Raw genomic sequence first — 15,911 nt, 5'->3', positions numbered from 1 at the left:
ATGGTACCTGCAACCATGGCCTTGCGAAGAACATCCACCTTCTCCTGGAAGTAGTGGAACTTGACGATTATTGGCCTCGGGGCGACCCCATCCTTCGACCTCGGCTGCAGGCTCCTGTGCGCCCGGTCAAGCGTCGGCGTGTAGTCTAGTGCAAGCGCTTCCTTCAGCAACTCAGCCACAGCTTTCTCTGGTCGTATGTTCCCAAATCCCTCTTCCACGCCGATTAGCCTGCAGTTATCTCGTCGCTGTCGGGACTCCAAATCTTCAGTCTTATCTGTCAACCGGGATACTTGGGTAGATAATGTGTTAACTTTAGCTTCGAGCGCTACAACCCGGTTAGCATGGCCGTTAGCTTCCTCTTCGAGATCACCGATGCGGGTTGCAATTGTGGCGTTTTCCCTCCGTACTTCTTCAGTTGACTTCTTAAACTCAGTGCGCACACTCAGGATTTCCGACCTTAAATCACTCGCCAAGTTATCTATTTTCCCGTGCAGTTCACCTACAGCCGTCATCACAGACGAGTCGATCTTAGTTAGCACACTCTGCTCCGACCGCTTTATGGTAGCCATGATCGAGTCGAGATCTGGACCTGATCCCGCCTCCACAGTCGGGTCAAGACCAGGCGAGTCTGAGGCTCCCGGCCCTGGCCTCGATTTTTGAGATTTAGGCATTTCAGACTGCAAAACCCGGTTGAAATGAAGAACTTAGCACTTTAGAGATACGGTAATAATGGAAAAAAACAAGGAAGGGAGGAGAAATATTAAATAAATGTCCATTCTAAGCAGAGCTCACAAAGTCACGTCCTCACATGTCGCTGCTCCCTTGCGCCCCCTACTATGACTCCCACTCGGTGATCTTTAACATGTTTCATAGATGCAGGTGCAGATGTCTTCTCTTGGCTCCTTCATTATAAATTTTACACCAGGCTCTAATCGGCTTCTTATTGACAAGGAATGAACACAATAACCAACCTTGAAACTAAGCTCAATCTGTACAATCACATGTTCCTGAACAGTTTCAACTAACAGCGGCTCTGTTTCTAATAAACTGCTCTAATTGAACAGCTTCAGAGTCCTGATGGTTAAATGACTTGCCGCTGTCTCCACTGCCCTCTACTGTCAAAAACAAATTAAATCTGATTGACTGATTTGACTGACACATACCAATCAAAGGTCATGATGTGTAAAGTTATTAAAATAATTCTGCACTTGTTCCCTCAACAGACGCATGAAAAAGCGAAGACACAGGCGTTACCTGTCAGTCACCCTGATGTTCAGTGCTTTATTTTAGACACACTTTTCAACTTTGGAAACTAAAGTTTGTGTCACGTTAAAAACCACTCACTGCTGCCTCCATCACTGAGTTCACATGTGTCTGAAATCCAAGTATCATTTATTTTATATAGGGACAGACATGGTTTATAGCACATGCAGATTATAAAAGTCCTCAAAGTGACAAAACAGAAATAAATAAAACAAGGAATAATAAATGCAATAATATAAAGTCACAGAGGGTACCTGCCATCTACTGACTCTTTTTTGTAACTGCAGTCAAAACCCAGAAAATTATATAACGATGATATAATAAATTCTATCATCATTATAAAATCCATCCAACTTCTACAGCTTTCAATTCAATTCAATTTTATTTGTATAGCGCCAAATCATAACATACATTATCTCAAGGCACTGTACATAGACAACATCAAGGAGAGCAGAGAAACACAACAGTTCACACAATGAGCAAACACTAGGGGGCAGTGGAGAGAAAAAACTCCCTCTTAACAGAAGAAGAACTCTCTGACAGAACCAGGCTCAGAGATGTGCGGTCATCTGCCTCGACCGGTTGGGGTGAAAGGAAAATAGGGGACAGAGGAGAGGTGGGGGACAGAAAGGGGGGAGAGAAAGGACAAGAGGGAGATGAGATAGAGACAGAAGAGAGAGAGAGACCAGGAGCAAATACACAACAACTGTATCAAGTTACAAGTTTATACAGTCAATGATATCCACTTTTAATTATAGCACAATAACAATGGTGATGATATGTATGATATGGGTAGCCTCGAAAACTGGATCTGGATCCTGCAACCTGCAAGATGAGGATACAGAGAGAGAGAGAGAGAGAGGGAAGGAAGGAAAGACACAAACTAGGGAGAGAAAGAGACAAGGTTAATGACATATCAAAAGTCATATTCATACCCTGAGTGTGAGAGAGTGAATGTGCGTGCACCACAGGAAAATCCCCCAGCAGTCTAGGTCTATAGCAGCAGAACTAAGAGCTGGTCCAGGTTTCCCTGAACCAGCTCTAACTATAAGCTTTATCAAAAAGGAAAGTTTTAAGTCTAACTTTAAATACAGAGAGAGGCTCCGCCTCCCGAACTGTTATTGGAAGCTGGTTCCACAGGAGAGGAGGAGCCTGGTAGCTGAAGGCTTCCTGGAGTTGAACAACCTGATTTATTTAATCCGGCCTCATTGATAAATATAGCTGTGTGTCATCTGCATAACAATGAAAGTGTATGTTGTGCTTTCTAATAATGTTCCCTAGAGGAAGCATATATAAGGTAAAAAGTATAGGCCCAAGCACTGAGCCTTGTGGAACTCCACAATTAACTGTTGTTTGTAGTGAGGCTTTATCATTAACATGAACAAACTGGAATCTATCAGATAAGTATGATTTAAACCAGCAGAGGGCAGCACCTGTGATACCAAGGGTCTGCTCCAATCTCTGCAGTAAAATATTATGATCAATGGTGTCAAATGCAGCACTAAGATCTAACAGGACAAGTAAAGAGACTAGACCATTATCTGAAGCCAAGAGGAGATCATTACTAACTTTAACTAGTGCTGTTTCTGTGCTATGGTTTAATCTTTATCCTCCTCAGGAGAGCTGTGCAAACTGAAGAGGCGGGCTCACTGTACCATACGGCTGTACTCTATAGGTTAGCGAAGTCGCATGAGTGTGACGTTATAATAGAGAGACGCCTGTAGTTTGTTATGAGTGCACGTTGTAAATAAATCTCCATGAGCACACAGTCGTGTATGTGAATTTGTGGACATAACACTCACACCCTGTCGCCCTACTGACCGGACATTTCGCTGCTCCACAGAGCGTTATCGTTTGGCGGATTATCTTCCGGCGGCGCCGCCAACAGCCGGGTGAGTCGGTCCAGCATTACATGAATGTCGCAGGAAGGCAGAGCGCCACAGCACGTCGGCCCTGTGGTAACTGTGGTTCTTCCTCTCACCCCACACGCTCACCGACCTGTCCAGCCACAGGACAGAGATGCCAACGCTGTGGTAGACTGAACCACTTCTCCAGAGTGTGCCGCTCTGTGCCCACCTCTACAAACCCCCGACCTCGTCTGTCCCGCCCGTCCAGCCCATCCACGATCAACTCTGTTGGCTCCAGCATCAAGGCATTTAAGTGGTGCACCGTGGAGCTGGATGATGTGTGCCTGCCACTGTTGTTGGACACTGCGGCCTCTAGGTCTCTGCTCAGCGAGTCCACAGTCTGGCAGCTCTTCCCCCATCAAACTATCAGGGCGGGCGCAGAGGAGCTGTACAGTTATGGCCACACTAAGATAGGCATGGTGGGCACCGTTACCTTCTCTGTGTGCTACGACTCAAACGTCGATGCCATCCTGCGCCTGCCTGAGCCCTCCTGCCCTGCACAGCTATCATCATTCCTGGGGATGACTGCCTTCTATCTGCGCTTCCTTCCCTGCTACTCCGAAACCACTGCACCGCTGCGCGCCCTCCTCAAGCAGGATGCAGCTTGGTCTTGGACCCCTGCTTACTCCACCGCAGTCTCTAGGCTCAAATCGCAGCTCACTTCCCCACCGGTTCTCGCCCACTTTGATCTACAGAGCCCCACATTTGTGACCTGTGACGCTCTAATGCTGCAGTTGGCGCTGTTCTGTCTCAACTTCAGGAAGGGGGCGAACGCCCAGTGGCGTTTGCTTCAAGGTCACTCACTCCAGCTGAGCAGAAGTACTCTGTCGGTGAGAGGGAAGCGCTGACTTGTGTCTGGGCATGTGAACGGTGGCATATGTACCTGTATGGACGTCATTTCACGTCACAGCCCTGCTGGCCATGACGGGATCGGGACACAAGCCACTGCGCCTCTACCGGTGGTCGAGAAGTTGCAGGCATACAATTTCACCACACAGTTCACGCCTGGTCAGGACAACATTGTGGCGGACCTGCTCTCCAGAGTCAAGCTTAAGACTGTTGGAGACGTTGCTCAGGACCCTTCAGAGCCGGAGCTTGTCTGCTCACGCCCCTCCAAGGAGCCGTTTCCTTTCATTCGAGAGGGCTGGCCCAGCAAAGTTTCAGAGGAACTTTGCTGGGCCAGAGGTAAGACAGGCCTTCCCCCGCCGTCCGCCGCTGCAGGCCCTGCCATGGCCACCAACACCGTGGACCCACATCCAGGTGGACATCTGCGGTGAACTTCACGGCCCTCAGCAACGCTTCCTCCTGGTGGCCTACGACCTTCACTCTAAGTGGCCTGAGGTGCTGCACACAGGTTCCGTCACTGCCAGTGTGGTCACCGGTTTCCTCTCTTCTCTATTTGCCCGTTGGGGTGTGCCCAATACCGTCACGATTTCTCTTCCTTCCTGGCAGTGAGGGGAATTAAACACATTAAGACGGCCTTTTACCACCCCCAGGCCCTCAAGACCCTCAAGAATGGGCTCAGAGCACACCTAGCAGGCGGCCTCCCGTTCTTATCAGCACTACAGAGCACCCTGCTTCATTACAGGGCTACATCGCACGCCACGACGGGCAGTTCTCTATCCCTCCTGATGCTGGGACATGAAATGCAGCTTCCCCTGGATCGCCTACGTCCTCAGAGGGGTGACACTCCAGCAGCCGCACCCTCATTAAGCAGGAGAGTGGCAGAGCAGCAGTGTTGCATGAAGCAGCGTTTTGACAGGAAGCATTGGGTGAAGGGCCTTTCACTTGGTGTGTTCGATTGGGTCCGGATCCGTCGATCCAGTCGGTCCCATAAGCTTATTTCATTCTGGTCTGCACCATAGCAAATCACCGCACAGCTGGGACCAGCGACCTTTCGCCTGGCTGATGGTTCACGCTGGCACTCCAGCCGTCTTAGACTGGTGAAACCACCGTCCACCTCTGACCAAGAAGCTGTGGCTGACCAAGGGCACACGGTTCCGAGCTGGGACTTCCTGGGAGACCAACCTGAGGTCCCAGTTGGGCAACCGCCCGAAGTGGAATTACCAGCTGAACCTCTACAGCCCAACCTCCGCCCATTCCGGGTCCGCCGGAGGCCTCTTTACCTCAGGGACTATGATACTGGTTGAAAAAAACAAAACAAAAAAAAGCTAGTATGTTATGTGGCAGAATAATCCACAAGGCTTTGCGGGTAATCCGGCAGTCTACCCGGGTTATCCAGTCAGGTTGGCCATGTTCAGGCCAATGTACGGTTCAGGTTGTTTTTGTATGTGTTCTTCTGAAGGGGGGGGGGGGGGGGGGGGTAAATGTACCATAGGGCTGTAATGAGGTTAGCCAAGTCGCATGAGTGTGATGTTATAATAGAGAGACGCCTGTAGTTTGTTATGAGTGCACGTTGTGAATAAATCTCCATGAGCACACAGTCGTGTATGTGAATTTGTGGACATAACACTCACACCCTGATAGGCGGGCTCACATCCTGATAGGCGGGCTCACGCCTTGATAGGCGGGCTCACACCCTGGACAGATAGCCAGTCCATCACAGGGACACACACACAAACAACCATCCACTCACACACCTATGGTCAAGTTGTCCATTTGACCTAATAGAATAGAATAGAAATACTTTATTCAGCTGTGTGAAATTGTTTTAACACAGCAGCAATACAATACAAAAAAATATTTAACATAAAATGTTAATGTCACCATCTCCTTGGTCGTGGTCACATTCAGAATCAGTTGATTCTCACTGGCCCACTTCACAAAGTCAGCTACCACTGTCCTATACTCCCCCTCCTGTCCATCCCTTATACACCCCACCACCGCAGACTCATCGGAGAACTTCTGCAAGTGGCATGATACAGAGTCATATTGAAAGTCCGAGGTGTATATTGTGAACAGAAAGGGGGACAGCACAGTTCCCTGTGGGGCTCCTACATCATTTACCACCACATAAGACAAACCACAACCCAGTTGGACACACACACACCAACTACACACACCAACAGTTTAGCAGCTCAAAGAATATGTTGCAAAAAAGAAACATAAGAGGCATGCAAAGTACAGTCTAAATATAATATGAAAACAATATATATATATATATATATCTATACTGTATATATAAAAAATATAAAAAGACGTTGAAAAATAAATTAATTATAAATCAGAAAGTTCCGTTACCTGTGAACCAGTTTAATAGCTTGGGTTTTAAAATATGCACTTTTGTGCAATCTTCAACAACTAAATAAAATGCTGTTTAGATATATGTAAGGCATCTGTACCAGAAGGCCCAAGGCCGGTTGTACTTCCTGAGGAGGCTACGATCCTTTAACATCTGCAAAAAGCTCCTGTGGATGTTCTACCAGTCTGTGGTTGCCAGTGTTCTCTCCTACGCCGTGGTGTGCTGGGGCGGGAGCACAACTAAGGCAGACTTCCACAGACTGGAAAAACTCATCAGGTGGGCTGGCTTGGTGGTAGGAATGAGGCTGGACCCTCTGGTGACAGTGACAGAGAGAAAAACTGTGGACAAACTGCTGAGCATCCTGGACAATGCCAGCCACCCTCTGCACACTTTCATCAGCAGCCAGAGGAGCCACAGAAGCCTCAGCAACAGGCTGCTCCTCCCAAAGTACAGGACCAACAGGCTGGGGGACTCGTTTGTCCCCCGGGCCATCAAACTGTACAACTCCTCACTGGGGGGGAGGAGGGCAAACAAGCAAACAGTACGAACTAAACAAACAACTGTCCATAATCACAACTTACTGAAATGTGCAATAACCACAACAATAACATAATAACATGTGCAATAAAACCATAAAGACATGTGCAATAAAACCCTGGGCATTACGGGGTAACTGTAGGTGTGTGTGTACCTATGTGTGAATGTATATGTATGTATATGTATATATATATATATATATATATGTGTATATGTATATGTATGTGTATATGTATGTATGTATGTGTATATGTATATATATGTGTATATGTATGTATGCATATATATGTATATGCATTTTTATCTTATTTTATTCTATTCTATATTTTATTCTATATTTTATGGTGTTTGGTACCTGGGGTGTTTATCTTTCCAGTCTCCTGTAAAGTGAGACTAATTTTAACAGTGCTGTGTGTGGATCTTGGAGCTGTTAATTTCCCTGAGGGAACCTCCCAAAGGGATAAATAAAGTCGTCTGTCTGTCTGTCTAGACGTCTATTTCTTTAATATGTTAGAATGTTTTTCTTTCCACACACCAATAATTCCACTGTGACTCGAGGGAATGAGTCAGTGGCAGGTCGACCCAAATGTATACACTACACGATATGGATAATATGACCCATTGCATCACATTTAACATGACTTTACAAGTCATTGCACAGCCAGAGTAAAGCAGCTATTAATAAATAATCCTTGCATGTTATTTCTGGGTGTGTCTCTGAAAGTCTTGTTTGTCCTGATTCTTATGTTTGTGAGCGTCACACGTCTCTCTCTCTCAGACTGGCTCATGCCCTGAACATGAGTGGTCATGTCGAGGTGGAGGAGGAGGAGGACGAAGCAGAGTCCAGCTGTCTGTCCATGAAGAGTGAGCGGTCCAAAGATCTCCAAGCTTCAGAGACAAACCTGGATCCTCTCACACAGAGTAAGAGACCTGCTAAACAACTCTTGACTTTACCAGTGTTTATTGTGCTGACTAGGGATGTCCTGATCCAATATTGATATCGGATATTGGTCCAATATCAGCCAAAAAATGCATATCGGATTATGTTGGACTGCCTCTAAAATCTCCGATATAAGCGTTCCGATACAACAGTCCATTCCGCTCCAGCACTTCTATCTGCATGTTGGATGCATGTAGATCACGTGATCACAACAACAGTGTGTGTGTGCTACTGCTATTTCAGAGGTTACACATTTGTCTTTAACCTCTGAAATCAGAGGCTACGAAACTGCACAGCAAGTGCAAGCTAGCCGTTAGCACCACGCTAGCTCATCCTGAGGCTTGCCAAGAGCTTTGTGTGTTTTAAATGTGTCCTGAAGCTAAGTACGTATTCGGGGCCGGTCCCCAGGCTCCGGGTTTACCTGCGGGACGAGTCACTCACCCTGTGTTGGTTGGGCTAATCCAAAATAGTGAAAACAAGGGGGGTGTTCTCTGAAGACACACTGTTACCTGTGAAACACGGGTGCTCTGAAAACACCCCCATTAGCTCTTGGTACTTTCCTCCTGATGAAATTAACAATAGACTGTATGAAATTAACATAGAAAAAAATCCAATATTCTTATGTTGAAGGTTAAAATTGATGTAACCATTGGTTAATAATAAATGGGTCAGTTTGTCTCATACTATTGATCTCTTTTTAAGTAATATCACTTGATCAAGCCTAACATTCCACACTACAAAATAAGTCATTAAAGTATGTATGATTCGTGCTGATATCATATCGGATCGATATCCGTATCGGCCAATACTCAAGGCTGCAATATCGGTATCGCATCGGCAGTGAAAAAGTTGTATCGGGACATCCTTAGTGCAGACATCACTGTAACAGAAAAGTCATCAGTATTTTAAGCTTCACAGACGGTGCGGCCACATAGGAATTCTTGTGTGAAACTTCCAGAGAAAACAGGAAAAAAAAAGTTATTTGGGCTCCTCCCTCCACATATTTTGATTTAGCAGAGAATGTAATTTAATAATTCTTGGGTCTGGCACAAGGAGTACACCAAATAAATCACCCAAATAAAATAAATGTGAAAAAATAGAGCAACAATGGGGATACGACACTATGCAAAGTACAACATCTAAAATACCTCAAACTACATTAAATATGTAAACTCAAAGCAAAGACTGTAAACAAGTAGGAAATATTCATGTGATGAACATGAGAGAGGAGTCAAAGCAAAACAAATGCCATCATGTTTGCTTGTGTGAAAACAGGCCTTGAAGAATTACATATGCAACAGAGATTCTCCATTTTTATATCAGCCAAGGAAATCCAGGTTCTCCAGGTACCCACGGTCCCTCCAGCAGAAGACTCACCTCATTAAATCTGTGTGATCTTACAGGCTATTGCACCACACGTCTGTAAAGTCCAGAAGTGAGAGGGTGAATGATCATGTTTTTATGCTCCCAGTGCAGGCAATACAGTTTGAATTCATGCACAGACCAATGGCTTATGATTAAATGTATTCAAGACAAACTGGTTTGTAATGTTGTTTATTAGCATGTGTGACAGACCTATTCATTAGAGATCACATGACCTGCATCAGAAAGAACATGCTATTAGTTGCTTCTATTAATGAGAACAAAATGTTGACAATGTGATTTATCTATAGAACCGCCCATGCTTTTAGAATCTATTTTTATGTTGTATTTGTGTGTTTTGTGTAAGGTGACCTTGAGTGTCAGAAAGGAGCCAACAAATAAAATGTATTATTATTATTATAATAACACACCTGTCTGTGTTTAAAGGGCAAGTGTGGCAGGAGTCGTGGAGTGGAATCTAATGTGTCAGGAAACTACGTTGAAATCCAATGTGTCACGGAACTATGGGGAAATTTAACGTGTCAGGGAACTATGGTGGAACCCATACGTGTCAGGGAACTATGGGGAAATCTAACATGTCAGGGAACTATGGTGGAATCTAACGTGTCAGGGAACTATGGGGAAATCTAACGTGTCAGGGAACTATGGGGGAATCTAACGTGTCAGGGAAGTATGGTGGAATCTAATGTGTCAGGGAACTATGGTGAAATCTAACATGTCAGGGAACTACGTTGAAATCCAATGTGTCAGGGAACTATGGTGGAATCTAATGTGTCAGGGAACTATGGTGGAATCTAACGTGTCAGGGAACTATGGTCAAATCTAATGTGTCAGGGAACTATGGTGGAATCTAACGTGTCAGGGAACTATGGTCAAATCCAACGTGTCAGGGAACTATGGTCAAATCCAACGTTTCAGGGAACTATGGCGGAATCTAACGTGTCAGGGAACTATGGGGAAATCTAATTTGTCAGGGAACTATGGTGGAATCTAAAGTGTCAGGGAACTATGGTGGAATCTAACGTGTCAGGGAACTATGGTGACTTTTTTGTGGTGCCTACCACAAAGAATGTAAACACTCTTTCCTCTTTCTTTGAGTTTGTGCACAGGAAGAGTCTGTGATAGGAGAGGAGTGAGTGGGAAAGAGAGAGAGACACACAGACAAACAGAGAGAGAGAGACAGACAAACAGAGAAAGAGACACAGACAAACAGAGAGAGAGACACAGATAAACAGAGAGAGAGAGACAGTCAAACAAACAGAGAGAGACACACAGATAAACAGAGAGACAGACAAACAGAGAAAGAGACACAGAGAAACTGAGAGAGAGAGGCAGACAAACAGGGAGAGACACAGACAAACAGAGAGAGAGACAGGTACAGGTTAACAACATAACATTCATTTCAACAAGTCCAAAATCTACAATCATCGTTAATCATCACCACCACGAAGCAGCACGCCATCCCTGGGCCTGCCCACAACCCAGGCCCATAACTAAATACATGTTTGTGTTTGCAGAGGTCAGTACTACACATTCTACAGGATTCAGCTGTCTGTCTATAAAGAGTGATCAGTCCAAAGAGATTCCTCCAGACTTCAGTGATGAACTTGGATCCACAGACACAGAGTGAGTTTGAAGATGATTCAGCTGTTAGTAAAACTGCTTTCTCTACCTTTGAAGATGATTCAGTTGTTAGACAGCTGTCAGTAAAACTGCTTTCTCCTTCCACCATGGACATGAAAGGGCTGCAAAACACTATTTCACTTCAGACACTGCCTTTTTGAAGGCTTCAGACTAAGGAACCTTGTTGGTATGGCCTGTGTGCTTCTGCACTTTACTTTATTACATCTCTCTTTTAACTTTTATATTCTGTTGTGACTTTTATATCTAAGGTTGACTAGCTTCTGTAACTATTTGCAATATCTATGCTGCTATCTGGACCAGGATAACAGCAGTCCCTCCATATACTTTACTCTTACTCATCTTGTGTCTCTGGTTACTTCAAACCTTTCCTTTTTGAGTGCGACTGCCAATCAAAGCACAGATGACTGCAGTAATCACTAAATGTCTTCACAGAGAGAAGAGGACGAGCAGTGTTTCTGAGGAGTTGTCCTGCTGTACTTTGTGTAAACAAGCTCTGAAGGATCCTCTCTCTACCAGCTGTGGACACTGCTTCTGCAGACAATGCATCAACTCATACTGGGATCAGACGGCTTCATCTGGACCTTCCTCTTGTCCCCAGTGTGGACCAAGATCCAGAACCAAACCTGGACTGCAGATAGTCAGTCAAACCAGTACCACAGAGAGTAAGGGCCTTCTATAATTATGTGAACTCCATGTCTGTGGGGAGTTGCACATGCATTCTTCTCAGCCAAGTTCCATGTCACTCTGGTGTTTCATGTCACTCCTGTGTTCCATGTCACTCTGGTGTTTCATGTCACTCTGGTGTTCCATGTCACTCTGGTTTTTCATGTCACTCTGGTGTTTCATGTCACTCCGGTGGAATCTAATGGGTCAGGAAACCATGGTGGAATCTAACATGTCAGGGAACTATGGGGAAATCTAACATGTCAGGGAACTATGGGGAAATCTAATGTGTCAGCGAACTATGGTGGAATCTAACGTGTCAGGGCACTATGGTGAATCTAACGTGTCAGGGAACTATGGTGAATCTAACATGTCAGGGAACTATGGTGAATCTAACGCATCACGGAACTATGGTGAATCTAAAGTGTCAGGGAACTATGGTGAATCTAACATGTCAGGGAACTATGGTGAATCTAATGTGTCAGGGAACTATGGGGAAATCTAACCTGTCAGGGAACTATGGTGGAATCTAACGTGTCAGGAAAGTATGGTGGAATCTAACCTGTCAGGGAACTATGGTGGAATCTAACGTGTCAGGGAACTATGGCGAAATCTAACGTGTCAGGGAACTATGGCGAAATCTAACGTGTCAGGGAACTATGGCGAAATCTAACGTGTCAGGAAAGTATGGTGGAATCTAACCTGTCAGGAAACTATGGTGAATTTAACCTGTCAGGGAACTATGGTGAATCTAACGTGTCAGGGAACTATGGTGGAATCTAACGTGTCAGGGAACTATGGCGAAATCTAACGTGTCAGGGAACTATGGGGAAATCTAACGTGTCAGGGAACTATGGTGGAATCTAACGTGTCAGGAAAGTATGGTGGAATCTAACCTGTCAGGGAACTATGGTGAATCTAACCTGTCAGGGAACTATGGTGGAATCTAACGTGTCAGGGAACTATGGCGAAATCTAACATGTCAGGGAACTATGGCGAAATCTAACGTGTCAGGGAACTATGGCGGAATCTAACGTGTCAGGGAACTATGGCGAAATCTAACGTGTCAGGGAACTATGGCGAAATCTAACGTGTCAGGGAACTATGGCGAAATCTAACGTGTCAGGGAACTATGGCGAAATCCTACGTGTCAGGGTACTATGGTGGAATCCAACTTGTCAGGGAACTATGGTGGAATCCAACGTGTCAGGGAACTATGGTGAATCTAACGTGTCAGGGAACTATGGTGAATCTAACGTGTCAGGGAACTATGGTGAATCTAACGTGTCAGGGAACTATGAGGAAATCTAATGTGTCAGGGAACTATGGGGAAATCTAACGTGTCAGGGAACTATGGTGGAATCTAACGTGTCAGGAAAGTATGGTGGAATCTAACGTGTCAGGGAACTATGGCGAAATCTAACGTGTCAGGGAACTATGGCGAAATCTAACGTGTCAGGAAACTATGGCGGAATCTAACGTGTCAGGGAACTATGGGGAAATCTAATGTTTCAGGGTACTATGGTGGAATCCAACTAGTCAGGGAACTATGGTGGAATCCAACGTGTCAGGGAACTATGGGGAAATCTAACATGTCAGGGAACTATGGGGAAATCTAATGTGTCAGGGAACTGTGGCGGAATCTAACGTGTCAGGGAACTATGGGGAAATCTAATGTGTCAGGGAACTATGGCGGAATCTAACGTGTCAGGGAACTATGGCGAAATCTAACGTGTCAGGGAACTATGGCGAAATCCTACGTGTCAGGGTACTATGGTGGAATCCAACTTGTCAGGGAACTATGGTGGAATCCAACGTGTCAGGGAACTATGGTGAATCTAACGTGTCAGGGAACTATGGTGAATCTAACGTGTCAGGGAACTATGGTGAATCTAACGTGTCAGGGAACTATGAGGAAATCTAATGTGTCAGGGAACTATGGGGAAATCTAACGTGTCAGGGAACTATGGTGGAATCTAACGTGTCAGGAAAGTATGGTGGAATCTAACGTGTCAGGGAACTATGGCGAATTCTAACGTGTCAGGGAACTATGGCGAAATCTAACGTGTCAGGAAACTATGGCGGAATCTAACGTGTCAGGGAACTATGGGGAAATCTAATGTTTCAGGGTACTATGGTGGAATCCAACTAGTCAGGGAACTATGGTGGAATCCAACGTGTCAGGGAACTATGGGGAAATCTAACATGTCAGGGAACTATGGGGAAATCTAATGTGTCAGGGAACTGTGGCGGAATCTAACGTGTCAGGGAACTATGGGGAAATCTAATGTGTCAGGGAACTGTGGCGGAATCTAACGTGTCAGGGAACTATGGGGAAATCTAATGTGTCAGGGAACTGTGGCGGAATCTAACATGTCAGGGAACTATGGGGAAATCTAATGTGTCAGGGAACTGTGGCGAAATCTAACGTGTCAGTGAACTATGGCGAAATCCTACGTGTCAGGGTACTATGGTGGAATCCAACTTGTCAGGGAACTATGGTGGAATCCAACGTGTCAGGGAACTATGGTGAATCTAACGTGTCAGGGAACTATGGTGAATCTAACGTGTCAGGGAACTATGGTGAATCTAGCGTGTCAGGGAACTATGAGGAAATCTAATGTGTCAGGGAACTATGGTGAATCTAACGTGTCAGGGAACTATGGTGGAATCTAACGTGTCAGGGAACTATGGCGAAATCTAACGTGTCAGGGAACTATGAGGAAATATAATGTGTCAGGGTACTATGGTGGAATCCAACTAGTCAGGGAACTATGGTGGAATCCAACGTGTCAGGGAACTATGGGGAAATCTAACATGTCAGGGAACTATGGGGAAATCTAATGTGTCAGGGAACTGTGGCGGAATCTAACGTGTCAGGGAACTATGGGGAAATCTAATGTGTCAGGGAACTATGGCGGAATCTAACGTGTCAGGGAACTATGGCGAAATCTAACGTGTCAGGGAACTATGGCGAAATCCTACGTGTCAGGGTACTATGGTGGAATCCAACTTGTCAGGGAACTATGGTGGAATCCAACGTGTCAGGGAACTATGGTGAATCTAACGTGTCAGGGAACTATGGTGAATCTAACGTGTCAGGGAACTATGGTGAATCTAACGTGTCAGGGAACTATGAGGAAATCTAATGTGTCAGGGAACTATGGGGAAATCTAACGTGTCAGGGAACTATGGTGGAATCTAACGTGTCAGGAAAGTATGGTGGAATCTAACGTGTCAGGGAACTATGGCGAATTCTAACGTGTCAGGGAACTATGGCGAAATCTAACGTGTCAGGAAACTATGGCGGAATCTAACGTGTCAGGGAACTATGGGGAAATCTAATGTTTCAGGGTACTATGGTGGAATCCAACTAGTCAGGGAACTATGGTGGAATCCAACGTGTCAGGGAACTATGGGGAAATCTAACATGTCAGGGAACTATGGGGAAATCTAATGTGTCAGGGAACTGTGGCGGAATCTAACGTGTCAGGGAACTATGGGGAAATCTAATGTGTCAGGGAACTGTGGCGGAATCTAACGTGTCAGGGAACTATGGGGAAATCTAATGTGTCAGGGAACTGTGGCGGAATCTAACATGTCAGGGAACTATGGGGAAATCTAATGTGTCAGGGAACTGTGGCGAAATCTAACGTGTCAGTGAACTATGGCGAAATCCTACGTGTCAGGGTACTATGGTGGAATCCAACTTGTCAGGGAACTATGGTGGAATCCAACGTGTCAGGGAACTATGGTGAATCTAACGTGTCAGGGAACTATGGTGAATCTAACGTGTCAGGGAACTATGGTGAATCTAGCGTGTCAGGGAACTATGAGGAAATCTAATGTGTCAGGGAACTATGGTGAATCTAACGTGTCAGGGAACTATGGTGGAATCTAACGTGTCAGGGAACTATGGCGAAATCTAACGTGTCAGGGAACTATGAGGAAATATAATGTGTCAGGGAACTATGGGGAAATCTAACGTGTCAGGGAACTATGGTGGAATCTAACGTGTCAGGAAAGTATGGTGGAATCTAACCTGTCAGGGAACTATGGTGAATCTAACGTGTCAGGGAACTATGGTGGAATCTAACGTGTCAGGGAACTATGGCGAAATCTAACATGTCAGGGAACTATGGCGAAATCTAACGTGTCAGGGAACTATGGCGGAATCTAACGTGTCAGGGAACTATGGCGAAATCTAACGTGTCAGGGAACTATGGCGAAATCTAACGTGTCAGGGAACTATGGCGAAATCTAACGTGTCAGGGAACTATGGCGAAATCCTACGTGTCAGGGTACTATGGTGGAATCCAACTTGTCAGGGAACTATGGTGGAATCCAACGTGTCAGGGAACTATGGTGAATC

At 45.4% G+C, this 15,911-nt stretch overlaps 1 protein-coding gene across 2 annotated transcripts in view; it reads left to right on the top strand.

Moving 5' to 3' along the window:
* Positions 1-7,705: 7,705 nt before the first annotated feature.
* The window catches only part of LOC131475916 (NLR family CARD domain-containing protein 3-like), a 29,358-nt gene continuing 21,152 nt past the window's right edge, over positions 7,706-15,911 (top strand). For both annotated transcript variants that reach the window (XM_058654303.1, XM_058654302.1), the window contains exons 1-3: positions 7,706-7,830; positions 10,750-10,858; positions 11,309-11,538. In XM_058654303.1, the coding sequence (XP_058510286.1) occupies positions 7,707-7,830; positions 10,750-10,858; positions 11,309-11,538 (463 nt within the window). In that variant the 5' untranslated portion in view covers position 7,706. The remainder of the gene's footprint in view (positions 7,831-10,749; positions 10,859-11,308; positions 11,539-15,911) is intronic.

The sequence above is a fragment of the Solea solea genome, chromosome 16, assembly GCF_958295425.1.
Source record: "Solea solea chromosome 16, fSolSol10.1, whole genome shotgun sequence".
NCBI lineage: Eukaryota > Metazoa > Chordata > Actinopteri > Pleuronectiformes > Soleidae > Solea > Solea solea.
Note: the sequence above shows the minus strand (reverse complement) of the source record. Positions and strands in the feature narration are given on the sequence as shown.